Here is a 27,667-nt window from a genome sequence, read left to right on the forward strand (position 1 = left end):
TATGCTTCGGGTCATTGTCTTGCTAGAAGAGACCCAGCAGCGACCTAAAGCTAGACGGGCAGCAGGTTTCTTTACATTATCCTTCAAAATGTCAACATAATCCCCTGTGTGATGGTCTAGCGGCCTGTCCAGGGTGTCTCCACGCCTGCCGCACAATGACTGCTGGCAGCAGGCTCCAGCATCCCCGCGACCCTGAGAGCAGGATAAGCGGTTCGGAAAATGGATGGATGGATGTCAACATAATCTTCTTTCTTCATGACCCCATGCACCCGAACAAGGTTCCCTGTGCCTGAAGCAGCCCCATAGCATTATGCTCCCACCACCATGTTTAACTGTGGCAACTGTAATTTTAAGGGTTGAAGGCCTCCCCCTTCCTTCGCCAAACAAAAGCAACATCCATGTGCCCAAACAGCTCAATCTCTGACTATTCTCCTGTCCGAAGTTTTTGAAATCTTGCACTTTTGACCAGGCTCAGGGTTATTTCTAACAGAATTTGTCTCCTTGTGCTTTGCAATGATGCAACGTACAGCTGCTCCAGACACTGTGAAACGCTTGGAAATGGCAGTATAGCCTTCCCCCTTAAGATGAGCATCCACTATCGTCTTTCTGAGTTCCAGACTGATTTCTTTACTTTTTGGCATGATGAAATGACTTCTTACCAAGAATTTAAGAGTAGTCCCTCACAGTCAAGTGTTCAAGTCGCACTAGCCCTGTTCATTGGAGTCCCTTAAGTAAAGCTCAATGCTGATTGATTGCTCAGGTGTGGTTTGAAAGCAAAAAATCACATGAGGGGCTAATAAGTTTGACCACCTCAATTTTCACTACATTTGGTATAAAGCAAACCTGAAGATTTATTTTACATTCCAAAATGTACCAAATAGGGGCCTTAACATTGATGAATGTTTTACTATGTAAAGTTTTATGAATGATGCAAACATTGGGCAGAATTTTAAGGAAATGATCCATAGTTTCTTGGGGACTAATAATTTTGACCTTAACTATATACATACATACATACATACATACATACATACATACATACATACACACACACACACACACACACATATATATATATACACATACATACACATACATACACACACACACATACACACACACACACACACACACACACATACATACATACATACATACATACATACATACATACATACATACATACATACATACACACACACATATATATATATATACACATATATACACACATACATACATATACATACATACACACACACACACACACACACACACACACACACATATATATATATAGCATTTTTTTTCCCGGAAACCATCAATGGTGTTGATAAAAATGCTCAACAAATGAGGAGTGGAATGTTAAGATCTTTATACGTATATATGTTCTTTGCTGTTTAGCTCTGTTGACATATAGCATGAAAAAGGCTTGTACTGTCTATTAAAGAATTTACTTGAATCACTAGATTATATATGTATATATATATATATGTGTGTGTGTGTGTATATATACACTACCGTTCAAAAGTTTGGGATCACCCAAACAATTTCGTGTTTTCCATGAAAAGTCACACTTATTCACCACCATATGTTGTGAAATGAATAGAAAATAGAGTCAAGACATTGACAAGGTTAGAAATAATGATTTGTATTTGAAATAAGATTTTTTTTACATCAAACTTTGCTTTCGTCAAAGAATCCTCCATTTGCAGCAATTACAGCATTGCAGACCTTTGGCATTCTAGCTGTTAATTTGTTGAGGTAATCTGGAGAAATTGCACCCCACGCTTCCAGAAGCAGCTTCCACAAGTTGGATTGGTTGGATGGGCACTTCTTTGAGCAGATTGAGTTTCTGGAGCATCACATTTGTGGGGTCAATTAAACGCTCAAAATGGCCAGAAAAAGAGAACTTTCATCTGAAACTCGACAGTCTATTCTTGTTCTTAGAAATGAAGGCTATTCCATGCGAGAAATTGCTAAGAAATTGAAGATTTCCTACACCGGTGTGTACTACTCCCTTCAGAGGACAGCACAAACAGGCTCTAACAGGTACTATTTAATGAAGATGCCAGTTGGGGACCTGTGAGGCGTCTGTTTCTCAAACTAGAGACTCTAATGTACTTATCTTCTTGCTCAGTTGTGCAACGCGGCCTCCCACTTCTTTTTCTACTCTGGTTAGAGCCTGTTTGTGCTGTCCTCTGAAGGGAGTAGTACACACCGGTGTAGGAAATCCTCAATTTCTTAGCAATTTCTCGCATGGAATAGCCTTCATTTCTAAGAACAAGAATAGACTGTCGAGTTCCAGATGAAAGTTCTCTTTTTCTGGCCATTTTGAGCGTTTAATTGACCCCACAAATGTGATGCTCCAGAAACTCAATCTGCTCAAAGAAGTGCCCATCCAACCAATCCAACTTGTGGGAGCTGCTTCTGGAAGCGTGGGGTGCAATTTCTCCAGATTACCTCAACAAATTAACAGCTAGAATGCCAAAGGTCTGCAATGCTGTAATTGCTGCAAATGGAGGATTCTTTGACGAAAGCAAAGTTTGATGTAAAAAAAATCTTATTTCAAATACAAATCATTATTTCTAACCTTGTCAATGTCTTGACTCTATTTTCTATTCATTTCACAACATATGGTGGTGAATAAGTGTGACTTTTCATGGAAAACACAAAATTGTTTGGGTGATCCCAAACTTTTGAACGGTAGTGTATATATATAGCGCCGTTATGCAAACCACTTATCCTGATATATATATACGTATATATGTATAAGTATAAAGAGTATCGATTACAAAAATAGAAACTACCCGAACCAAACCAAGCTGAAGATTTGGATGTACATCCAAAAGTTTAAATTCCAACGATGTCCTCATAGAAGTGAAATAGGTATTTATGCAGGCATTGTGACACGGTCTCTGTTACTCTCTGTGAGCACTTCCTGCATCCAGCTGCTTCAGCTGAGCTGACTTGGCACCTGACCAGCTCTGCTGCTCATGCTCAGGGACCCGGGTTGAGTCCAGTTTCAGCAGTTTTGCTGCAGGTCTTCCCTTCGCTCTCTCCAAGCTGTTTCCTGTCCACATTAACATGTACAAAAATTAACAAAAGATATAATGGAGATGTTTTTCTTACCTCATTTGTTAACTTAATGACATTCTATACACAGAATCTCCAGCAGTTTGAGCCTCACATTCTCTCAGCTAGCCAGTCTCTACTTTAACCTTCATCATTGATGTGATAATAAAAATGACGTCATCAGAGGGTCTGATGCTAGCCTCATGCTAACTAACCGTTCTATCCCTGTTTATGACTGGCAGGTGTTTTGGTGGTGAATGTAACGTGGAGAAAGAGGACCTACGTGGGGACGCTTTTAGACTGTACGAAACACGACTGGGCTCCTCCAAGGTAACCTCACATCAGTTTTTTTTATCTTTTACCTATTCTTTCTTTCTTTTTTTCTGTTTTGCCATTTAAAGAGCCCATCCAATGGCTGATTTCCCCTTGTCCCACCCAATTTTCTGCCGCAAACAGCTTTTTGGTGTCTGTTCTCTCGTTGACCTTGTGTCTACATGACCGCCAAGGACCACTGATTCACAGGAACACAGTCAGCACAGATACATCACTCATATCACCTACCACTTGGTAGAAAACATCACATTTTGAACAAAATATGAATTCTCAGGGCATGCATGTTTGTGTCTTATCATGCTTTAAGTAGCATCATTGCCTCAGAACATCTATTACTTGATGATCCCTGGTCTGGGTCTTTCAGTTGTGACGTAAAGATGATTGGACTCCAGAGCATTGCAGGCAGCAGTTCGAAGTCACACATTTGAATACACATCACAAAACGTAGAATCGGTTCACCTGGACACAGTGTTTATTGAGAGAAACGTTTCATCCCTCATCTAAGTGACCTTTTCAGTCTCAGCTGACTACAGGTATCCCCGCCCTTATAAACAATACTGTGGTATAACTGGGGTTTATTAGGGCGTTGTTCCTTATCTGTGTGTCCAATTACCCCACTCTTCCAAGCCGTGCTGGTGGCTGCTCCACCTCCTCTGCTGATCCGGGGAGAGCTGCAGACCACCATGTGCCTCCTCCGATACATGTGGAGTTGCCAGCCGCTTCTTCTCACCTGACAGTGAGGAGTTTCACCAGGGGGACGTAGCACGTGGGAGGATCACGCTATTCCCCCCCAGCTCCCCCTCCCCCCTTAACAGGTGCTCCGACAAACCAGAGGAGGCGCTAATGCAGCGACCAGGACACATACCCACATCTGGCTTCCCACCTGCAGACATGGCCTATTATGTATGTAGGGATGCCAACCAAGCCGGAGGTAACATGGGAACTCGATCCGGCGATCCCCGTGTTAGTAGGCAACGGAATATAGACCGCTACGCTACCCAGACGCCCATGTTGTACCATCCTCTTGGCCACCGTCTGTTAAGTTTTCCCAACGTACAAGTTACGGCAATCCTCCTGGCACTTAACAGCGTACACTGTATTGCTGTTTATGCCGGGGGACCCAATCCTTGGGGTGGACCAACTTCCGGCACAGCGTGTTTTGGGGTTTGAAAGCAACTGAGATGCGGTGTTTGAAAAATAAGCTTCTCAACTATTCCGACACTCCCGCCACATACGGAATCACCACTGGTTTACGCTTAGGCAGCTGTTGTCCTCCTCTCTTCAGTCGGCTGGTGCACTGCTTGGATGTCTTCCTGGCTTTGACGCTGGCCAAACAGATGCTGACCAAGAGAATGGCACAACACAGGAGAGCTAACACGTCCGGCCAGGACTCCACAGTCTATACCATCTACAGACCAGTGGCCACGCTTCCAAGGATGAGGATGTGCACATCCTTGGCAGGGAGGAATGCTGGTTTGAACGGGGAGTCAAAGAGGCCGTGAAGAGGGAACGACCATCCTGAACTGGGGGGTCTAAGAGTACATCTGTCTCCAACTTACAGTGCTGTGACTGCAAACATTCACAAATCCTCTGTGGCCATTGAATGGCCATTGAAACTCTAGTTCAGTGTTACTCTTTACGCAGCTTTGTTTTGCGGCCTCATATCGATCCACTGATAACAATAAGAACACAGCTATAACTTACTTCTATAGGTTCCGTTTGTGTCCTGTTTTAGCACATTGAAATGAATTATCCAGTAGGTGGCAGCATACTGAAGATGTGTCAAAGAACGCAGGCTACGTAACAGCGTGGCATCATGGGTAGACGTACAGCCTATGTGTGTAGCTTTGTATTTGCGAAATGTTTTGCAAGCTCTGTGGCTCTTTGAGGAATGATCTTACTCATAAGTGGCTCTCCTAAAGAAAATGAGTGAGTACCACTGCTAGTTAATAGTCACGGCAATTTGCATATGAAACTGTTCATTGGTTTGGGTCGTTATGCCGCTGTGTTGTTTATAAGGGTGGGGAATCCTGCAGTCAGTTGAGACTGAAGAGGTCACTTATGCCCCTTTTCCACGACGCGGTACCGGCTCAACTCGGCTCGCCCTTTCTTCGTTTTCCATTACTGGAAAAGTACCGGCATTTTTGGTAACTGTTACCACTTTTCTGGTACCACCTTTGTCGAGGTTCAAAAAAAAAAACTGGAGCGGATACCAAAATCAATACAGACCTCTGATTGGTCAGAGAAACGCGTCACTGCGTCATTTTGCGTCCCATGCGTCATCAACGCGTGCATGGGATATCGCCCACCATTTTGAAATACTGAAGCGGTCGAAACGGGGTTGTGTTAAATTCAAAAAGAAAATGGGTCGCTGTGACTGACCAGCAACACTGAGGGGGGGTACTGTTAGGGTAATGGAAAACGACACAGAAGCGAGTCGAGTTGCCGTGTAGTGGAAAAGGGGCATTAGATGGGTGACGAAGCCTTTCTCTCAATAAACGTTGTGTCCAGATGAACTGATTCAACCTTCTGTGATTTCCTCACCTGGATTGTTGAGCACGCCTGAAGACACCTGAATAGACAGCCTTTTAGTATTGTAGGCATTATAGTCATGGCGTTAACCTTATTTCCTTGCTGTATTTGGCTTTTTAATTAATCGGTCACCCTGTTTTCAACCGAACTTCCCTTTCATTATTTCTCAGGGTTTCATTATTCTCTGAGATTTATTATATTGTCAAAACAGAATTTGTTTCCCAGCATGATTGGTAATCAAGATTTAACAAAATAAAAATCAATTCTATGGCTTTCAAGCGGTTGTTCCAGAAACGCTCTCCACCCCCTTCCGTAAACGAATTACAAATGGAGAGTGGCGTCTGTAATTGCCAAGTGGGAAATGTAAGTCCCTGTTCTCAGAGCACAAAAAAAACACTCAATTATGGCTGCTGTATGCAAATTATTGTTGTCATGGCAATCACGGCTTAATCTCCACAACCAGGGGCTAAACTGCTTTTTTTCATTTGCACTGTTACTGTGGAAATCTCTGAACAATGATTGCACGGAGCCTTATCATATAATTCAACAGAACAAAATGGTAGAGGTTTGAGGATTAAAGTTTTTTTTTTCTTTTTGATTAAAGATGAAAAACTAAGAGCCATACTTAAACAGGGTATTATCAGAAAGATCCAACCTCAGTTCATCGTTTTCACCTCTTAAATACACCGATCAGCCAAAACATTAAAACCACCTGCCTGATATTGTGTAGGTCCCCCTTGTGCCTCTGAAGGTGTCCTCTGGTATCTGGCACCAAGACGTTAGCAGCACATCCTTTAAGTCCTGTGAGTTGCGAGGTGAGACCCCCATGGATCGGATTGTTTTTCCAGCACATTCCCACAGCTGTCGGATTAGATCGAGATCTGGGGAATTTTGAGGCCATGGCAACACCTTAAACTCTTCATCATGTGCCTCAAACCATTCCTGAACAATTTTTGCAGTGTGGCAGGGCACACTATCCTGCTGAAAGAGGCCACTGCCATCAGGGAATACTGTTGCCATGAAGGGGTGTACTTGGCCTGCAACAATGTTTAGGTAGGTGGTACGTGTCGAAGTCATCCACTTGAATGCCAGGACCCAAGGTTTCCCAACAGAACATTGCCCAGAGCATCACACTGGCTCCACCGACTTGCCCTCTTCCCATAGTGCATCCTGGTGCCTTGCTTCCCCAGGTAAACGATGCACACACACCCGGCCGTCCACATGATGTAAAAGAAAATGTGATTCATCAGACCCGGCCACCTTCTTGCACTGCTCCATGGTCCAGTTCTGACACTCATGTGCCCATTGTAGGTGCTTTTGACGGTGGAAAGGGGTCAAGATGGAAAGTCTGATTGCTCTGCAGCTACGCAGCCCCATACTCAGCAAGCTGTGATGCACTCTGTGTTCTGACACCTGTCTATCATAGCCAGCATTAACTTTTACAGCAATTTGAGCTACAGTGGCTCTTCCGTGGGATCAGACCAGACAGTGGGGACCTGCACAATATTAGGCTGGTGTTTTTAATGTTTCAGCTGATCAGTGCACATGTTAACAGGAGAAAACGATTCTAGACATATTCAGGTTTGTGGTGAGAGTTGAATCATGGGAAATGCAGGCAGCAGAGTGAGGCAGTCATGTATATTGACTATTGTCAAGGCTCAGCGGTTTCGGTTTTTATTTTTCAAAGCCATCCAGCATGCCGAGTTTTGCCACAGGAGGACACTGTTACATAACCTCGGTGAAAATCGGTAAAAACCGAAAAGGCTGAGCCTTAACTATTGTGTTTCCTTCATATTACATTGAATGGAGTTTCTTGGAATCAGGAACAATGTGAGATTTCAGATAAAATCTGACATGAAATTACTTAGTCTTATTTTATCTTGTCTCTCTCACCTTATCTCAGCTCATCTCATCTCATTTCATCACAAGTTTTCAATTTCAGCAGTATTCTGTTTGTCCTCTTCTCTCCAGGTTTTGTGAGTCTCCTTCTAGCGACTCTGAAATGCCAGGTGGGCGTGGCAGAGGAAAACGGATGCGGGTGGCTATTGCCGAGCGACCCTGTGTTGAGCCTGCTCCTGCTGCTAAGGTCAGGGGCCTATCACAGCACAGGAGTCGTGGAGGAGGTGTGAGTGGAGCTGCTGGACCAGTCCACAGCAAGGGGAGGAGAGGCAGCCTGAACCTCATTAACAGCAACTGTCGAGCGCCCCCCTCATTCTTCACCGTAGAGGAGGTGAAACCTCCCAACAGCACCTCCTCTCTCTCTTCCGGCAAACGGAAAAACAAACCCCCGGCTGACCTTGACCTCAGCCTGGTTTCTGCCGATGATATGAAGAACGGCAATGGCAAGAGAATCCGGACCAAGTCCCGCAGCGCTCCATCCACGCCGCAGGGCAAGTCCGACCCATCCTTCATGGACCCAGGAGGGGGCTGCTCCTCCCCGCCTCCTCCCCCGCCACCCATCCTTATTGACTGCCCCCACCCCAACTGCACCAAGCGATACAAGCACATCAATGGCCTGCGCTACCACCAGACACATGCACACCTGGAGGCTGAAGAGCAGAGGAAGCCAGAGATAGAAGCCCTGAAAGATGGGGAGAGTGAGGAAAGGTTATCCGACTGTGAGGAGACCATTGGCAATGTGACCTACGACCTCCCTGAGACAAACAGCAACATCAATAATGCTAATGTCACTGGTGCATCCAAGAAGCCAACACCTCTATACAAGGTGACCACAGTGGGGTCTCCTAAGAACAGACGGCTGCTCCTCAGCACAGACCACAGTCCCACGGCCAACTCCAAAACCAGAAGAACGTCACTGCTCAAAGAGGGACTCATCGATGATCTCAGCAGTCTGCCGATCATCTCCAACATGACGGTGGTCCTGGAGAACTGCATGGTGCCAGACAGGAGCTCAACTGTTGAAATGCCCAAACTAGAAGCTGAGGGTTTGATTGACAAGAAGGGAGGAGGGTGTGACAAGGGAAAGAAGGCCAATGGGAAAGTGGAGAAGTTGTCCAAGTCTCGCACCAACCGGCCCATCGCTCCAGCCCCAGCTCCCCCAAAGCTGATCGCCATCCCCAACACTGCATATAACACCAGCAACAGCACAGCCGATACTGCCACCCAGCAGCAGCCACAGCCCATGGCCGCCGTAGGGCTCACCAGTAAAACCCTTCCCCTGAAACCGATTAAGCCAAAGCTGAGTATCGTGGTGGAGCCAAGCCTTGTCAAAGCCACATTGGTCACCTGTAGCAAAGAGACCAGGAAGAAAGAGAAACGGAGGCTGAAGGACAAACATAACAAGGACACGCCCACCAGGACCCCCAATGGAGACAATGGCAGCATCAAAATGGAGGATGGAGGAGGCAGCTTGAAAATGTCCTCCAAGGAAGTTTGTGGGAGCCTCCTAAAGGAGCACCTAAGTAAACAGGACATGATGAACGGACTGACAGAGAGCCAGGAGAGCAGGATGGCCAGTATCAGAGCAGAAGCCGACAAGGTCTATACCTTCACTGATAATGCTCCCAGCCCCTCTATTGGCGGCGCTTCACGGCTTGATGCCGGTGGAAGTTGCCTGGTGACTGCAGACGGGAGCAGCAAGAACAACAGCCCTGCCTACTCTGACATCTCAGATGCTGGGGATGATGGAGGACCTGCGGAATGTCGCACCGATGGCCCAAGGTCCAAGTCAGGGTGTGCCGTGACCGCTGAGGTGATCTCAAACAATAACCATGGCAACTCTGGTAAAACCCCTCCGACAGCATCCGCCCCGCTGTCAAAAGAAACCCACTCACCATACTACCACGGCTACCATGAGCCCTACTACCTACAGGGGTATATGCAGTCAGACAGGCACAACAGCAGCTCATCCTTCCATAAGAGCTCCGCCCATGAGAGTAAAGGGAAAGACAGGAAGGAGGACATCAAAGAGGATGAGAAAAGCTCCTCCCATGAGTTCTCGGACTCTAAAAAAGCCGACGGCCCTCCTCAGTCGCAGCTCCAGCTGGCAATGAGTCAGACCCAGACGGCACTGGCCCAGTCTCTGTACTATGGTCAGTACTCCAGAGGACTATACATGGACCAGAAACTGCTGTTGGCGTCCAAATGCTGTGAGCAGCCATCTCCTGTCAAGCCAAGGGGCGAGAGAGGACAGGGGGCAACAGGCAGAGACAGTGAGGAAGTTAAACACATGGTTGGCGGCTCTGCTGGTATACCATTGCTGGCTAAAGGCGTGGACGGTGCCAAAGGGTGCTGTTCCAAACCAATCCTGTCCTATGTGGAGATGGGCGACCGAGGGGAGAGGGGTGAGAGGGGACAGGGTCTAGGTCCACAGCATTACGGGCCTAAGGTGACGCACGGTGGCATGGCGGAACAGCATCAGGGCTTGGTGAAAGACTGTGATGACATCAAGTCATCCTCCTCCTCTTCCTCATCACTCCACAACCCAAACAGTCAGACAGATCTGGACTCAAATGTTTCCTTTTCCAGTGTAAGTTTCTCGCTCTGTCTTTAGCCCGCCGTTACCGGGGGGGTCATGTGTTGGTGTGTTCAGTTGACTGTTGTGGATAATGAAAGAGTCACAAAGAGATTGGTCGTACATGGTGTACAGCAGAACAAATTGGTGCTAATATTAACGACAACGTGGTTTCTGTGGTGCTGTAGATACTACTTCGATCGTCTGATTGACAGTAAAATTCTGTGGTCTTATTAGTTCAGTGCAAAAGGCTTTAATGTTGTGAGGACTGAAAGGAGAACATGTGTAATTTCAACCTTAGCTGTAAATGTAAGACATTCAACTCACATAAACAAGCAAAAGAGATTTTTCTAACACTTAAGTGTTGGTTTTGTTATAAGCTGTATTTTCAGAAAACTTGTACAGGTTTTTAATGTCGTCTTACGCTGGTGTTAGTCAAACTCATTATGCTGGATTATGAGACATAATGGCTGGCTGGTTATTAAAAAGGGGGCATATTGGGTGGGTGGTGGATCTTTTCCCTCAGTTTGACCTCATTGCTTAAGTTAATTGGGTGTGCAAGATTTCTTGATTTGATGTCAATGAGAAATTCCATGCTCCCCTCGTCGTACTTCAAAATGGCTACCTGTGAAATTTTGTCATCCTTCATCAGCTTGACTCAGAGACAGACAGATAAGACAGTCTGTCTCTGGCTCTGTTCGCTCACAGTGTTTCCTCTATAGTCGTCCTGCAGCGGTGGGCCACCACTTCTGCTGCGTAAAGAAAACCTGAAAATGAAAGTAGTGAGATAGTTAAGCCCGCTTCTCCTGTCAAAACACAAACGAGAACGGGGCTAGTATTTAGCCTTAACACGTTTATGATTAGAAAAATGTCCTGATAAGAGAGTTTTAGCTCTAAAACCTGGGACAGAGACACGGACAGACTTTGACTGCTACCCACCACTGTTAACAGAGAACTATAGGGGAAACACTGAAAGTTGCACCAACACTTTTCCCCATCGATTTAGCCCTCAGACGGCCCGACCTGGGCTCACCGCCTTGCTCACAGCAAATACGAGTTGCTACAGGGCCACCATGCTGACGAGGCCAACCAGGTGGAAGGAGACAGGGAAAAGGAATGGGCTGCTGCCATGGAGCCTGCAGGAGCCAAGATGGCGGCGGGTGGGGGAGGAGTGGGAGAGCGAGGTGCAGTCAGCGGTGACGCCAAAAAGGCCAGGGCCCAAGCTTCCCATGACCTCCCGCCCACCATCGACATGGAAGATGCTGATAGGCTTGAGGTTCTGGAGGAACAGGGCCCGGAGCCGGTGGTGGTGCTGTGTGAGGAGTCCCAGAGCGCCCGGGCGGCGGTATCGCCTCCCATGACCCCCCAGCAGCCATACATACAGTACCAGCAGTACCCTCCCTACCTGGCCATGTGTGAGAGTGGGGGGGGCTCCTTCCGAGGGGTGTCACCCACCCTGGTCCACAACTACCCCGGTAAGACTCACAGACAACAAGCAAAGCATGTCCAGCATTGTTTCATCTCTGGACCTCTTTTTAATCCTTTTAACAAAGTGTAACAGTCGAGTTATAGTTGAGCTTTTTTATTTTATTTTATTCTTTCAATCATTTTATTCATCTCTTTTTAACAAATCAACAAAATCATACAAGATGAGGAAAACAAAGTATCAACAACACAACATAGTTTCCAAACTAATGAGTATAACCAGACAACATAAAGGGCAAAAACAAGTAAGTATGAATAACAATAATAACAACAGGAAATAAAAAGAAGGAATAAGAGAAAGGAGCAGCACGGTGGCGCAGTGGTGAGCGCGGCCGCCTCACAGCAAGAAGGTCCTGGGTTCGAGCCCCGGGGTAGTCCAACCTTAGGGGTCGTCCCGGGTCATCCTCTGTGTGGAGTTTGCATGTTCTCCCCGTGTCTGCGTAGGTTTCCTCCGGGGGCTCCGGTTCCCCCCCACGGTCCAAAGACATGTAGGTCAGGTGACTCGGCTGTGCTAAATTGTCCCTGTGTGTGTGTGTGTGTGTGTGTGTGTGTGTGTGTGTGTGTGTGTGTGTGTGTGTGTGTGTGTGTGTGTGTGTGTGTGTGTGTGTGTGTGTGTGTGTGCGCGCTCTGTGATGGCCTGGCGGCCTGTCCAGGGTGTCTCCCCGCCTGCCACCCAATGACTGCTGGGATAGGCTCCAGCATCCCCACCACCCTGAAAGTAGAATAAGCGGTTTGGATAGTGGAAGACACCCGGGACAGGCCGCCAGGCCATCACAGGGCCCACACACACACACATTCACACCTAGGGACAATTTAGTATGGCCGATCCACCTGACCTACGTGTCTTTGGACTGTGGGAGGAAACCGGAGCCCCCGGAGGAAACCCACGCAGACACGGGGAGAACATGCAAACTCCACACAGAGGACGACCCCCAAGGTTGGACCACCCCAGGGCTCGCACCCAGGACCTTCTTGCTTTGAGGCCACCGTGCTAACCACTGCGCCACCGTGCTGCCGGGTGCCCTCAAAAGTCAAAATAATTAAAGTGGTGCTAAGCCATCCTGGGTGGAAGTTAGCAAGAGCTAGCTATATATTGAAAATATCCTGCAGAGGAATCTGGCCCCTCACTTCTGCCTAAGAGCCTTGTGAGTACACAAGCTGACTGACAGCAAGTAGGGACCAGTGGAGATGCTGGCTCACAAAGCACTCTCCTGATTGGCTGATATGAAGCAGGGACAGAGAAAATGATCTACCTCTCTCTACAGAGCGTAGGGTGGCCATAGAGTCTGCCTCTCTTTACAGTGTGTAGGGTGGCCATACAGAGCAGGTTTACTCGTTAGTGCAGCTACTTATTTGATAGCTGTCGAGATGTAGAAAGAGTTTGCCCAAATATTATGAAAATAAAATTGAACTCGCTGATAGCCACATTTAAAAAAAAAGTAGCTGGCAGTACTTTAGAGAAAAAAAACGTACACGTAACGCTCGACTCCTTGAGCACAAAATCAAGCACCAGCTCACCTGGAAGGCAGAATATCTGCAGGAATCCATCCATCCATCCATCCATCCATCATCCAAACCGCTTATCCTGCTCTCAGGGTCGCGGGGATGCTGGAGCCTATCCCTATCCCTAAGGGTTACTTATGTCAGTTGGACATTTTTCTGGTTCTTTGATCCAAAATAATTTTCCCAACTTGAAGGTAGAAGGGGGGGTTAAAGCGATGATTTGAATTAACAAAAAAAACAGGTGCCAGGAAAGTAGATTGCGAATGAATATTGGAAAAATATCACAAATAAATAAACACCTTGAGATATTTCCGTTTTGACAGCAAATGACTTAAGATCGTGGCTAACTGCAGCTGTATTCAAAGGTGACATCCACCCTCATGACCGTATTCAGTTTAGAATTTTCAACCAATGCATTTCTCTTCTGGGTTCATAATTTTGTTCATAAAAAAACAAAACAAACAATTCTCTGTGCAAAGAAAAGCCAACATTTTCTTCTGTTGTTTGTTGGCACAGATTAGGGTCTGTTCATGTTTCATTTGAGTCCATTGCCCTCCAAATCAATGGGCCAAATCCTACCATACTAGCCACTGTTTATTGACCGCCCAAGCCCAATAATGATTTCTTAGATGAACTTTCTGTTTCTCTAACCTTCTTATGTTCTTTGTCCCCTAATATAATATTGCTGGATGATTTTAATATACACAGGAACAATGTCAACAATACTCTCACAAGGGATTTTACATCAGTGCCTGGACAGTTTTGGATTACAGCAATATATTGATTTTCCTACATACTCCAAAGGACACACATTTGATCTGATTTGCTGCTCTGGAGTAACTCTTAATTTTAATGCATCTAATTTGCCCATTCCCGACCAGAAGTTAGTGTCTTTCCATGGTGACATTATTAAACAAATTTGTTACATTCCATGTCATTCTGTAAGATAAAGGATTTTGATTTATCTGCTCTTTCCATTGGAATTGATAACCTCCCTAGCAAAGAGAATTTATCCACCCCAGGCAAACTGGTCTCTCATTACAACGATGGGCTTTATAGTCTTTTAAATGGTCTTGCTCCTTTAGAAACCCGGTCTGTTTCCCTTACCCACTCTGCCCCTTGGTTTACACCTGAATTACATAAGCGTAAAACTAAAGGCCGTCGCCTTGAATGCCTTTATGAGAAAACTGGCCTTGTTCATAAAGACTTGTATGACCACCACATACTTCATTATAAAGCGGCTCTGTCCACAGCTAAATCGTCTTATTATGCAATTTTTTTTAGATCAGGCGAAGGGAACACAAGAGCCCTGTTTTCCACAGTAAACAATATTTTACAGCCACTGGACACTCCTGCACCCCACGTGTATTCAATTGCTCAATGTAACACCTTCATGACCTTTTTTAATGCCAAAGTTCAAAATATTCAACAGCAATTGACATCTTCGAACAATACTACATACAGTTCCCCTCTTTTTTTCACTATCTAGTTTTAAACTCCCAACTATTGCTGAAATAGCTGGTCTCATTCACAAAACCAAATCATCTACTTTGTCAGTTAGACCCCTTCCTACTCATTTAGTAAAAGCCTCTCTACCTTCTCTGTCCTCTTTAATAACTGATATTATACATTCCCTCCTTACCTCTGGTCTTGTTCCCTCATCTCCCAAAACAGCTGCCATAACTCCAATACTAAAGAAACCTGGTGTAGACGCCAACAATTTGAATGATTTTCCCCCAGTCTCAAATTTACCATTTCTTTCTAAAATACTTGAAAGAATAGTTGCATCTCAGGTACACATTCATTTGACTGACAACAATCTGTTTGAACAATTTCGGTCTGGTTTTCGCTCCTTTCACAGTACAGAGACATCCTTGGTGAAAATCACAAATGATCTGTAGATGGCACCTGACTCTGGGCTCTTAACCATATTTGTCCATCTTGATCTGAGTGCAGTCTTTGATATCATCTCACATAGCATCCTCCTAGAGAGATTAGCTTCCATTGGAATCACTGGCACCTCCCTTGCCTGGTTTAGATCATATCTCTCTGGCCGCACTCAGTTTGTCCAACTTAAAAATTTGAGATTACAGTCCTTTCCTGTTACTACCGGTGTTCCCCAGGGCTCTGTCTTGGGTCCTCTCCAATTTATTATTTACCTTTTACCTCTTAGCCACATTTTCAGGAAATTTTGCATTCACTTTCACTGCTACGTGGGTGGCATCCAGCTCTATCTATCCACCAAGCCTACCTCCACTCCTCTGTCCACTTTCCTTTCTGACTGCTTACTAGAAATTAAATCCTGGTTTTCATACCATTTCCTCAAACTTAAGTGATCAAACTGAGGTGAAATTGATTTGACTTGACTTGACTCCTAATAGGTACTAAATCTACTTTGGCTAAACATGACAGTTTTTCTCTGACTATTGACAATTCTGTAGTTCCCCTTTCCCTTCAAGTTAAGAGTCTGGGTGTCATCTTGGACAGCAAACTATATTGTGAAGCACACATCAACAATGTTACTCAGTCTGCATACGTCCACCTACACAATATTAATCGTCTACACCCATCGGTTACACCTAACAGCAGCGCCATTCTCATTCACAAACTGGTTACATCTTGTATAGACTACTGCAATTCTATCCTCTTTGATCTTCCCCTCAAGTGTTTTCATAAACTTCAGTTGGTCCAGAATTCAGCTGCCCGTATCATTACCAGAACTCCTTCCATAAATCATATCACTCCTGTTCTTCAGCAACTCCACTGGGTCCCTGTTAAATACCTTATCAACTTCAATATCCTGCTTCTCACCTTTAAGGCCCTTAATAACCTAGTTCCTTTGTATGTTTCCAAACTCCTTCCTATCCACATGCCCTCCCGTACTCTCAGATCCTCTAATACCATCAAACTCACTAGATCATCTGCCCACTTGACTATGATGGGGTCTAGAGCCTTCAGTCATTCTGCCCCCACCTCTGGAACTCTCTTCCACGAGACATTCACAATATTGACTCTCTTTCCATCTTGAAATCCCATCTCAAAAGGCACCTTTTCGAACAGGCATAGTCAATCTGATCCAGACTTTAATGGTTACATCGACGTTTAGTTTTTGCGCAGATGATGATTTTATACCTATCTGTTGTATTAGCTTATTATTGTATACCCGTTTTGTTTGATTTTATGCTGTCTGATATGATATCATATTTATCATAGCTGAGTAGATACAGTGAACAAATATATCATAAATAAACACCATCAGTCATGGTTTTTTTTTACCTACATGACCCATAACGATGGTACAGAAATGAATAGAGATTGAAAACAGAATAATACAGTATCTTATTCATTCATATTTAGTATCCATTCAGTCATATTATTATAGTGTATTATACTGCCCCATTTATCCTGAACTGTCACCTACGGGGGGGGGGGGGGACTACTGGCTGACCTGTGAATACTGGGCCCATTGCTGAAATATGTCCACATGCCTCCCAGTATGCGGGATGGTATGCGATATGAGGATTTAAAAAAGTTTAGATAGACTAAACTAGACACATTATCACTTTTATTTGACTTTGGTTACAGTATGTGTCTCCTCTCATAGGCTTCTTGTCCTTATTTCTGTTTTGTTGTGTGTCTTGTTGCATGCATATGTATGTGTGTGTGTGTGTGTGTGTGTGTTTGTGTGTGTGTGTGTGTGTGTGTGTGTGTGTGTGTGTGTGTGTGTGTGTGTGTGTGTCCTCCAGGTTTCCACTACCCTCTTTATGGTAAGACAGCGGGGAGGGAGGACTCAGAGGTCAGTCCGCCCAGCAGAGGATCAGCGATGGGAAGCAAACAGACCTCTGAGCCTTCAGCCGTGGATCTCCTGCAGCAGCCGGGCCTGCAGTACCATGGCAAGTCCCCGGCTGTAAGTACACCAGCTCCCTACTCAGTCCTGGTGATGGATGTATTACCTGTCTTCATACACACTCCCTGTTTAACTGTCATGAATCCAAGTAAAGCTGAGTACTGTAGAAAACAAACTCAAACTGTTTATTTTTGAGTTTCCCCCCTTCAATGTGAAGCATTTGGAGTGACTAGATAAAGCACTATAAAATGCATTATTATTATTATATTATTATTATTCAAAACATTTAAAGAAAAAATGACATGGAGGAGACGTTTCAAAGTTCCATTTAAGGTGGTATGTGGAATATTTATGCTTTCCTGAAAGATAATGATCGGAGGGTGTGCTCCAATTATCGGGGCATCACACTGCTCAGCCTACCTGGGAAAGTCTACTCGAGGGTGCTTGAAAGGAGGCTCCAACTGATTGTTGAACCTCAGATCCAAGAGGAACAATGCGGATTCCATCCTGGCTGTGGAACAACGGACCAACTCTTTACCCTTGCAGAAGTGCTGAGGGAGGCATGGGAGTTTGACCAGCCAGTCTACATGTGTTTTGTGGACTTGGAGAAGGCTTACGACCGTGTACCCCGGGGCACTCTGTGGGGGGTACTGTGGGAGTATGGGGTACCGGGGCAGTTGCTACAAGCCATCCGGTCCTTGTATAACCAAAGTGAGAGCTGTGTCCACATTCTCGGCACAAAGTCAAACACGTTTTCAGCGGGTGTCGGACTCCAACAAGGTTGTCCCTTTTCTCCAATTCTGTTTGTGATATTCATGGACAGGATCTCAAGCCACAGCCAACGTGAGGAGTGTGTCTGTTTTGGGAACCTCAGAATTGCCTCTCTGCTCTTTGCAGACGATGTGGTTTTGTCGGCTTCATCACAATGCGACCTCCAGCATGCACTGGGGTTTACAGCTGAGTGTGAAACGACTGGGATGAGAGTCAGCACCTCCAAGTCTGAGGCCATGGTTCTCTACCGGAAAATGGTGGATTACTCCCTCCGGGTTGGGGATGAGTTGTTGCCTCAATAGAAGGAGTTGAAGTATCTCGGGTTCTTGTTCACGAGTGAGGGTAGGATGGAGCAGGAGATTGACAGGCGGATTGGTGCAGCATCAGCAGTAATGCGGATGTCGTACCGGACCGTTGTGGTGAAGAGGGAGCTGAGCCAGAAGGCAAAGCTCTCAATTTACCAGTCAGTCTTCGTTCCAACCCTCACCTATGGTCATGAGCTTTGGGTAGTGACTGAAAGTGTGAGATCGTGGATACAAGTGGCTGAAATGAGTTTCCTCTGTTGGGTTTCTGGGCTCAGACTTAGAGATAGGGTGAGGAGCTCGGCCATCCGGAGGGAGCTCGGACTAGAGCCGCTGCTCCTTCATGTCGAAAGGAGCCAGTTGAGGTGGTTCAGGCATCTGATTAGGATGCCCCCTGGGCGCCTTCCTTTGGAGGTTTTCAGCGCATATCCAACTGGGAGGAGACCCCGGGGTAGACCCAGAACTCGCTGGAGGGACTACATGTCCAATCTGGCCTGGGAACGCCTTGGGATCCCCCAGGAGGAGCTGGAGGGCGTTGCTGGGGAGAGGGACGTCTGGAGTGCCCTACTTAGCCTGCTGCCATCATGACCCGACCCTGGAGAAGCAGGTTAAGATGAGATGAGATGAGATGATAAAAGATAATAACTAGTAAATATCATAACATGTTTAGTAAATACCCTAATGTGAGTAGTAAATGTCAGTAGGTGTTCATGATTAAAACTGGTTTCATGTTCATGTGTCTTTACTTTGAGAATCCCACCCAGATATGCAGACTTACTTGAGACACAGTAGTCACAAAAACAACAACACAGTAGTCACACCTTAACTCATCTTATCTGGTGAGGGAGTTCCCTCCTGAACTTCTTTTTCTCTGTGAAACACCGACGCTCAGTGACTGAAATGAGAAGTTCAACACAGTTAATTTATTTATGTGACAGAACACGGAGGAGAAGTGATGAAATATGTTGATCGAACAGAGAAAATGAAAAATGTGTAGTTGTTCAGATGAGATCGAAAAGCTGTCTTTTTCAGTCTCTGAGGGTTTCAGATAGAAATAGATGGGAATGTGATGTGACTGTGATGACGCCAGGGTAAAATAACTGTCTTCCAGACAAACAGTGAAGAATGAAAGCCAGCTCAGCTAAAAGATGGAAAAGCGTCAGACACGAAACAAAAACAGCTCACAGAGGAATAAAACATACACGTGGCGTTAAGTAGGTTGAATGTTACATGAAGAAACCACCCGTCTCGTGTTTCTAACGAACCCTTTGTGTAAATCGAGTGTTAGATGTACTTAATGCATCTGCAGAAAATTAGATATGTACATAATGGATAAAATATACAGTTTATGGTCATAGGTTATTTTTTTTATATTCAAGCTGTAGATTTACATGTTTATTTTAATGATTTCTCAGCAGATGACAAGGTGCATGTTAGCATGTTAGCATGCATGTTAGCCAAGACATTACTTAGCCCTGTTGATCATCCATCATTATGATGAAAACCAGAAGGTCTCCTTCAATATGTATGATGACACAATGTCTGTGTACCATGTATACCAGTATGTACTATGGTACTGTTAGTCTGGATAAATAGACTCACTAGCCACTTGGCTAACAGGTCAAACCCTTCAGTTGACTGGTTAACGTAGTCGCCCGTGGTGCGGGAGACACGGGTTTCGCTACCCGGCTGTGGCGGTTCCTGGGCTGCCCCCCGAATTCACTACATGTATCAGTGTTTACTGTGGTACTGTGATAGTACTGTTAGAGGTATTGTTGTCTGTGTACCATGTGTATCAGTGTGTACTATGTTAGAGATCCTGTTTTCATGTCATGTCAGCTGATAAGTTTCATCATGCTTGGTGAATGTCTCTCTCTCTGTCTCTCTCTCTCTCCCTCTCCCTCTCCCTCCCTCTCTCTCTCTCTCTCTCTCTCTCTCTCTCTCTCTCTCTCTCTCTCTCTCTCTCCCTCCCCCTCTCTCTCTCTCTCCAGCCTGGTGAGAAGGGTTCCCCTGAGGGAGAGAGAGAGACGGAGCGAGAAAGGAGCCACGTGGCATTCGCCCGACACCTGCACACACATCACCACACACACCTGGGAGTGAGCTACAACCTCATGTCAGGACAGTACGACATCTACCAAGGTGAACACCCACAACAGTAATGCAATGGCAATGCATGCACATGCAAACCTACAAAAAGGCTCAGGGCAAGACGGAACGTCACATAGAAAAAAGTAGAGGCAGCACACTGCACCCATTTTGTTCTATGGATAATTTACGAATGAGGAGTATACCTATATTTTCACTCATTCATTCAGGTCTACACTCAGTCCCGCTCACTATGCTCTGCCAATGAAAGGCGCCTGGCACTTCCGCCACAATGAGGCCCTAAGATACTAGCCAGACTCTTCTTTTCTGTAGTTCCCCGGTGGTGGAACGAGTGACCAAACTCCATTCGATCCGCTGAGTCCCTCTCCATCTTTAAGAAGAATCTAAAGACCCAGCTTGTTCACGAACACCTCCACACCTGATGGTATTAATATTAAAAGAAAATAAATACAAAAATTCCCTTCTATACACCCTATGCATTGCCTTTGTGCACTGCTTGTGTGTGTCTTCCTCAAGCTCAGGTCCTCTACTAGAGGACCTGGGAGTTTGAGGGTTCTGTGCAGTATCTTAGCTGTTCCTAGGACCACACTCTTCTGGACAGAGACCTCAGATGTTACTGGAATCTGCTGGAGCCACTCTCTCCCAGTTTGGGGGTCACAGCCCCTAGTGCTCCTATTACCACTGGGGCGACTGTGGATTTCACCTTCCACATTTGATCTAGTTCTTCCCTCAGCCCTTGGTATTTCTCTAGCTTCTCATGCTCTTTCTTCCTGATGTTGCCATCGCTCGGGATTGCTACATCGATCACTACTGCAGTAAGAGAGAGAGAGCGCAAGAGAGAGAGAGAGAGAGGGAGAGATTTTGATGATGTAATGTGCTCATATGTTCACAACTTTAACCTGGCTTTCATCAATATCTCGATTGACGTCTCTCTATATAAGTGTACTCCTCACTCCTCATAGATCACGATATATTGAATTGTAACCCCTGTATCGTGATTCGTATCGTATCGCCAGATTCTCGCCAATACACAGCCCTAGTATTAAAAGAGCTGTCAATCACTCTGGGACTGACAGCAGCTTCCTGTGCTGTGCTTTGTGGTTTGGTGGCGGGGTGACCCTTTGGTTGACATTTTAAGAGTTGTACTTTTAAGCTTTAGTAACGTGCAGGCTGTTGTGTGTGTTGTTATTCTGGTCTCCACATGGCTGGTGTGTAAACACCCTTCTTAATGAAGGGTTGTGTTCTGGAACACGTCTCACTTTGTCTGTGTAGACCTGTTGAAAGTGAAATTAGATTTTAAGGCTTTTTACTGTCTGTTACAGGCCACATTCTACCATCTGTGAATGCTGACAGTTGAATAACAGATTACTTACAGAATGATTTGCCGTTGTGTTTCTTCTGTATGTTAAGGTCTGGGCTCCAGGTCGCTCGTCTCCAGTCAGCAGGTAGCGGGACACCCCTCTGCAGGTAAACTGTCTTTCATTCATTAACATCATCTTTTTATATTCCCCTTACATACCGACCCTGGAGGGTTAGCACCAGGCAATATTCTCTAAAAGATCCCATCAAGTAAAAAATTGATTTTTATGTTCGTTTCCTCTTTTATCTGCACTTCATTTACACCCATTTAACACAATGTTGCGGTAATTCACAAATGTGCATTTTTGTTTTATTTTTGTGTTTATAATAAAGTTTTTCTGTTTCGACCAAATACAGTCATTTATGTAGCTATGCCGTCCTTCACTTGCCGGCCTGTGTTCATAAAAAATGTCTGAGGAATGAATGGGAGTGAGACTGAGAGAAAGACAAGTGATCTTCTACCACCATACTGAAACTCGCCAATAGCATATTGATGGCCACATGCTTCTAAGAATACCCCCCCGCGATTGGCTGTCAGTCAAATCAGTCACCCTCTCCTCACTAAATTCCACCCAATCGTTCTAATAAATTTAGATATAATGTCAAACTGCAGAAGTTTGCGGTTGTCTAAATGCCATCTCATGGGACCTTTTAAAACCCCTCAAGATAATTTTGATTTAACTTCCTGGTACTGATCCTGGTACAGTAACTGCAGTGTTGTCTGAGCTTCATTCCAAATGAATGACAGTCAGCAGGGCTGTTGTGTGATAAGCAAGCATAAAACCTGGTGGAACCGGTGTTTTACTTATTGATGTAGTACTATGTGTTGGTAAAGGTCTTCTACCAGCTTGTTCTGTCATATCTGCTGTTAGACACAACAACTTCACTTCTTCTTCAAACCCAACACTACCTGCCTTCTTCTTGCTCATTTGGCTGCTATGATGAAGATGGAAAACACTATGCACCCGATTATTTTTCCTGGCAAAGGCCTACCAGACACCAACCATCCACATCACATCTCACTAAAGTCTGCAGGATTTGGAGATTGTGGGCTGGTGCTCACTGGTTCACCATACCAGCATTTCTCTGTTTTACTCTTAAAGAAGTAGGACTCTCTTTTCACGTACCGCCACTTCTCATAAACAGAGTTCTCACTGACTCACTCAAATCTCGGTGTTCTGATGTGATTCATTTCTCATTTCTTTCTTCTTCTTCTTTTTTTTTTTTGTATGTGTGATTCATTTCAGTGAGTCGTGTCTGTGAATGTTCTCATTCATCCAGGTCATGGTTATCCAAAGGAACTGAATCAAGTGCAACTGGAAATACCAAGTCCAGGTGCACTTGATTCAGTTCCTTTGGATTTCAGTGAGTCCATTCTAAATTTCAGACCAAAGTACTTCATTACCCAGAATGCAAAACATTGCACAGTTTCAGTCTCTGAGTTCATACCATTTGTTTTTTACAGAATCCTCAGACGAAATATAATTTTGATTTTGAATTTAATCATTCTATTTATAATGTATTTTCTATTTTACTTGTTAGAATGAAATTACAACTGAATTTTTTTTAAGATTTACAGTGGAAATTACAAATACCTTTCCATTGCAGAAATATACTGTATGTTGTAAACATAAGCAACATCTCTTACTGTCTTTTATTCCTTGCAGAAATTCCAAACTTAACTGACTAATTTTCATCCAGTTTAGTCACTACCTGATGGTAACTGTTAAAATGAGCAAATTGAGAAAATTGTTCATGATTTTGATATTTTTGGGTCAGATATTACCTGTAATACACCAGCGAAAGAAAATATCAAAATGGTCATTTTTATTATATGTAAGTCTTGAGTATTGCAACTTTAACATGCTGACGTCGCAAAGTCAGTACCGGGCCAGTTTACCAACATAGTGAGTATTTTGTATTGCTAACTGTATAACTGACACATAAAGTCCCTTAACACCCTGTTAGTACACAATGTTTATTCACTCTAATTTGCAGCACTTTGAGGGAAACATGTCACCCGGCTCATGGGATTAGTCAGTGTGTAAAAGCTGAAACATCTGTGTGGATGGCCACTTTGTACTTATTTGCTCTGGTGCCTGTTGTATCAGGAGTGTTGAACACAGTAAATAACACCCTCTGGTGGTATGTGTAGTAACTCCCATGGGTTGGACAGAGATTATCACCTGTGCGATTCCCACAGCATCCACATCCTACTGACATGTCTTTAAATGAAATATTGAAGACTGCTACCTGTGGACAGTTGGTAGATCGTTTACTGAATGTTTGAGGCAAGGCATATTTATTTGTATAGCACATTTCAGCATCAAGGTAATTCAAAGTGTCTTACATAAAACATAAAAGGCATTAAGCAAAGAAACACAAGGCAATAAAAAGACATTTAAAAACAAATAAAAAGAGTAAAAGTTACAGTGCAGTGTAAGACTGCATTGTAACTTTTGATTTAGGACCAAAAGCTTCAAGTTTTATTTAATACAAGCCAAAGGCTAACAGGAAAGTCTTTAGCCTAGATTTAAAAGAACTGAGAGTTGCAGCAGACCTGCAGTTTTCCAGGAGTTTGTTCCAGATTTGTGGTGCATAAAAACTGAAAGCTGTCTCTCCATTTTTAGTTTTGACTCTGGGGACAGAAAGCAGACCTGTCCCAGATGATCTGAGAGGTCTGGATGGTTCATAGTGTAGCAGAAGATCAGAAATGTATTTTGGTCCTAAATCATTAAGTGCTTTATAAACCAAGAGCAGGGTTTTAAAATAAATTCTTTTACAGCTGCCGCTTCTCCCTCTCGTAGCCCCCCTTCCCATCCACTCCTGTATGTTTGTGCTATGTTTATCTGTTGTCTTGTTTCACCCTGTTTATTGTAAAGTGAGTGTTAGAAAAGTAAGTGTTAGAAAGTGAGTGTTAGAAAAGCACTATATAAGATTGATTTATTATTATTACAGCCAGTTTAACGACCTCAGAACTGGAGTGATGTGATCCACTCTTTTTCTTTTGGTCTTAGTAAGGACTTGAGCAGCAGCATTCTAAATCAGCTGCAGCTGTTTGATCGATTTTTTAGAAAGACCAGTAAAGACACTGTTACATAGTCGAGTTGACTGAAGATAAATGCATGGACAAGTTTTTCCAAATCCTGCTGAGACATAAATCCTTCAACTCTTGATATATTCTTCAGGTGATAGTAGGCTGACTTTATAATTATCTTAATGTGGCTATCTAAATTCAGGTCTGAGTCCATGACTAAACCAAGATTTCTGGCTTGGTTCATGGTTTTTAACATTATCGACTGTTGCTGAGCACTGACTTTTAATCAATCTTCCTTGGCTCCAAAGACAATTACTTCAGTTTTATCTTTGTTTAATTGAAGAAAATTCTGAGACATCAGTTGTTGATTTGTTCAATGCACTTACTCAGAGCTTGTATGGGATTATAGTCCCCTGGTGATATGGTTATGTAAATCTGCCTGTCATCTTCTTAATTATGGTAACATGTTTTGTTGTTTTCCATAATCTGGACTGGTGGGAGTTTAGATGTTAAACAGATGCGGCCCCAGAATGGAGCCTTGGGGAACTCCACAGGTCATTTTTGTACAGTCAGATTTGTAATTATATATAGGCGCATAGCAGTCCCTGTCCTTTAAGTAGGATTCAGACCAGTTTAGTGCTGTGCCACAATGTCCCACCCAGTTTTCCAATCAGTCTGTTGTATGTTCTATATGTTCTATATGTTGTATGTTGTATATGCTGTTATATGTTGTAGTTGGCTGTGTCAAATGCAGCACTGAGATCCAATAATACCAGGACTGAGATTCTTCCAATGTCTGTATTTAAGCAGATGTCATTAAACACCTTAACAAGAGCAGTCTCAGTGCTGTGCTCTGGTCAAAATCCTGACTGGAAGAAATCAAAACTGTTGGTTAGTGCCAAAAAGTTGTTGAGCTGCTGGAAAACAGCTTTTTCAAGGATTTTGGTTAGAAATGGGAGGTTGGATATGGGCCTATAATTGCTCATTAGTGAGGTGTCTAGATTGAGTGTCTTGATGACTGCAGTTTTCAGGGCCTGTGGGAAGAGACCTTAGAGAAGGGTTGACAAATTGTAGATCATGAGGCCATGCAATTAGAAACATTTTTGAAAAACCCTGTTGGCAGTATATCAAGGCAACAGGAGGAGGATTTTAGATGTTGTATGATGTCCTCCAGGTTTTTATGGTTGTTGGGATCAAATTGTGTCACGCTATTTGAATTGATTTTAGGTGGACACTGAGACAAATGTGCCGTGTACCTCGAGGTGTAAATTCTGTTTTTATGTCTTTTTTGTCTCTGCAGAGGGCGATGGGAAGAAGTAGGATCATGTGACCACGTCTCACATGAGGAATGGCAGATTTATCAGACATCGATCCATGGTGTTGAATAAGCTTCGCCTCCCTGAGAGGCAGAGAACAGACACAAGAATGAAACCTTCCTTCATTTCTTACTGACGACAACTGTTTTATATCACATCCCTGAGGAGACGACAGACAGACTGAGCCACAGACAGACCAACAGAAAGACAGACAGATCGACCATGTAACCTGGACTGTTTTGGGGTCAACCCAACTGTACAAACCTGCAATCCTGGACTTTAGCAGATTTCACTTTTGCAGAATTTGGTTGTAAACTCGAAGAGTGGCTTGAAAAAGAAAAAGAAAATAACAACAGCATCCCTCAAAGCCACAGAGTCAGTCCTATGACAGCCACTCAGTTCAACTTTATAACATGCACATTTATTGTTGTGTAATATCATATGATTGAATGTACTGATGATGGCTTACATTATCCCAATAGTGTTGATTGTTTTTTTAAATCCTCTATTGGGAAAAGGCATTAGGAAGTGAAAGTCTATTGTTATGATGACTATTCTTATGATAATGATGACGGAAGTGATGCCCCTTCCCCCATTGTGCTGAAGCTAAATTTGTATTACTAATCTTTACCTGAGTGTAACCATGTTGATTGTATCGTCTTTCTGTGAGAGTAAACCCACATGTCAAACTGCCTGGTGCCATGAAGAGCCCCACTGCTGTGTGTGTATATATATATATATATATATATATATATATATATATATGGCAGAGCACTAACATGCTTCCTCATCATCTTCACTCTGTTCATCTCTGTCAGCGGCACATGGGAGCAGAGAGGGAGGCCGGAGAGCCAGAATCACAATTTCAGTCAAAATCACCTCAGAAATCAGAATTTATCTGGGATGTATGGCATTGTCATTGATATGATACTAATGTGTGTGTGTGTGTGTGTGTGTGTGTGCGCGCCTGTGTGTGCCACTAGATGACAGAACGCTGTATCGCTGCTTGTTCATTATGAAAGGTGGCCACTAGGTATGTACGCAATGCTAAAGCTATTTATGCCATTTTATAGACGCTGTTATCTAAAGCACTTTTCATTTGACGGACAGGTTCGCGTTTTCTTTAACCCAGACAAAATGTGGCCGGCAATCACTTTTAACAATACAGACAAAAAACTTCAAAGACTGATGCAATGTTGAGAAACTTGACACTTTACTGAATCTTCTCTCTGGACTTCAACACAGTCCAGTGAGGCAATCACCTTAAAAAAAACACACACACACACAATATAGCTCCTTTTCCAAAACAGGAAGCGCAACAGTAAAATGTCACACATTCTCGTTGATTTTATGTCTATTCAGAATATGCTGTGGGTGGGAGCTGCTGAGTCTGCTTTGACTTAGAGCCCGTTTCTGCAGATGACCCAGTTCCTCCCGTCCGCCTGTAAACGCCTGTATGTGTGAGACGCAGAGAGTCCCGTAGTGTTCGGTGCAGCAACGCAAGGTAAACGGCGCACACGCAGCAAG

The 27,667-nt window shown here is 44.2% G+C and overlaps 1 protein-coding gene across 1 annotated transcript in view; it reads left to right on the forward strand.

Moving 5' to 3' along the window:
- The window catches only part of znf608 (zinc finger protein 608), a 78,177-nt gene extending 52,033 nt beyond the window's left edge, over positions 1–26,144 (forward strand). The window contains exons 3-9 of the mRNA XM_056280169.1: positions 3,318–3,405; positions 7,912–10,429; positions 11,421–11,889; positions 17,149–17,309; positions 20,314–20,461; positions 21,839–21,895; positions 26,125–26,144. Coding sequence (XP_056136144.1) covers positions 3,318–3,405; positions 7,912–10,429; positions 11,421–11,889; positions 17,149–17,309; positions 20,314–20,461; positions 21,839–21,895; positions 26,125–26,144 — 3,461 coding nt within the window. The remainder of the gene's footprint in view (positions 1–3,317; positions 3,406–7,911; positions 10,430–11,420; positions 11,890–17,148; positions 17,310–20,313; positions 20,462–21,838; positions 21,896–26,124) is intronic.
- Positions 26,145–27,667: the final 1,523 nt, after the last annotated feature.

The sequence above is a fragment of the Lampris incognitus genome, chromosome 1 (genome assembly GCF_029633865.1).
Source record: "Lampris incognitus isolate fLamInc1 chromosome 1, fLamInc1.hap2, whole genome shotgun sequence".
In the NCBI taxonomy this organism is placed as follows: Eukaryota; Metazoa; Chordata; class Actinopteri; order Lampriformes; family Lampridae; genus Lampris; species Lampris incognitus.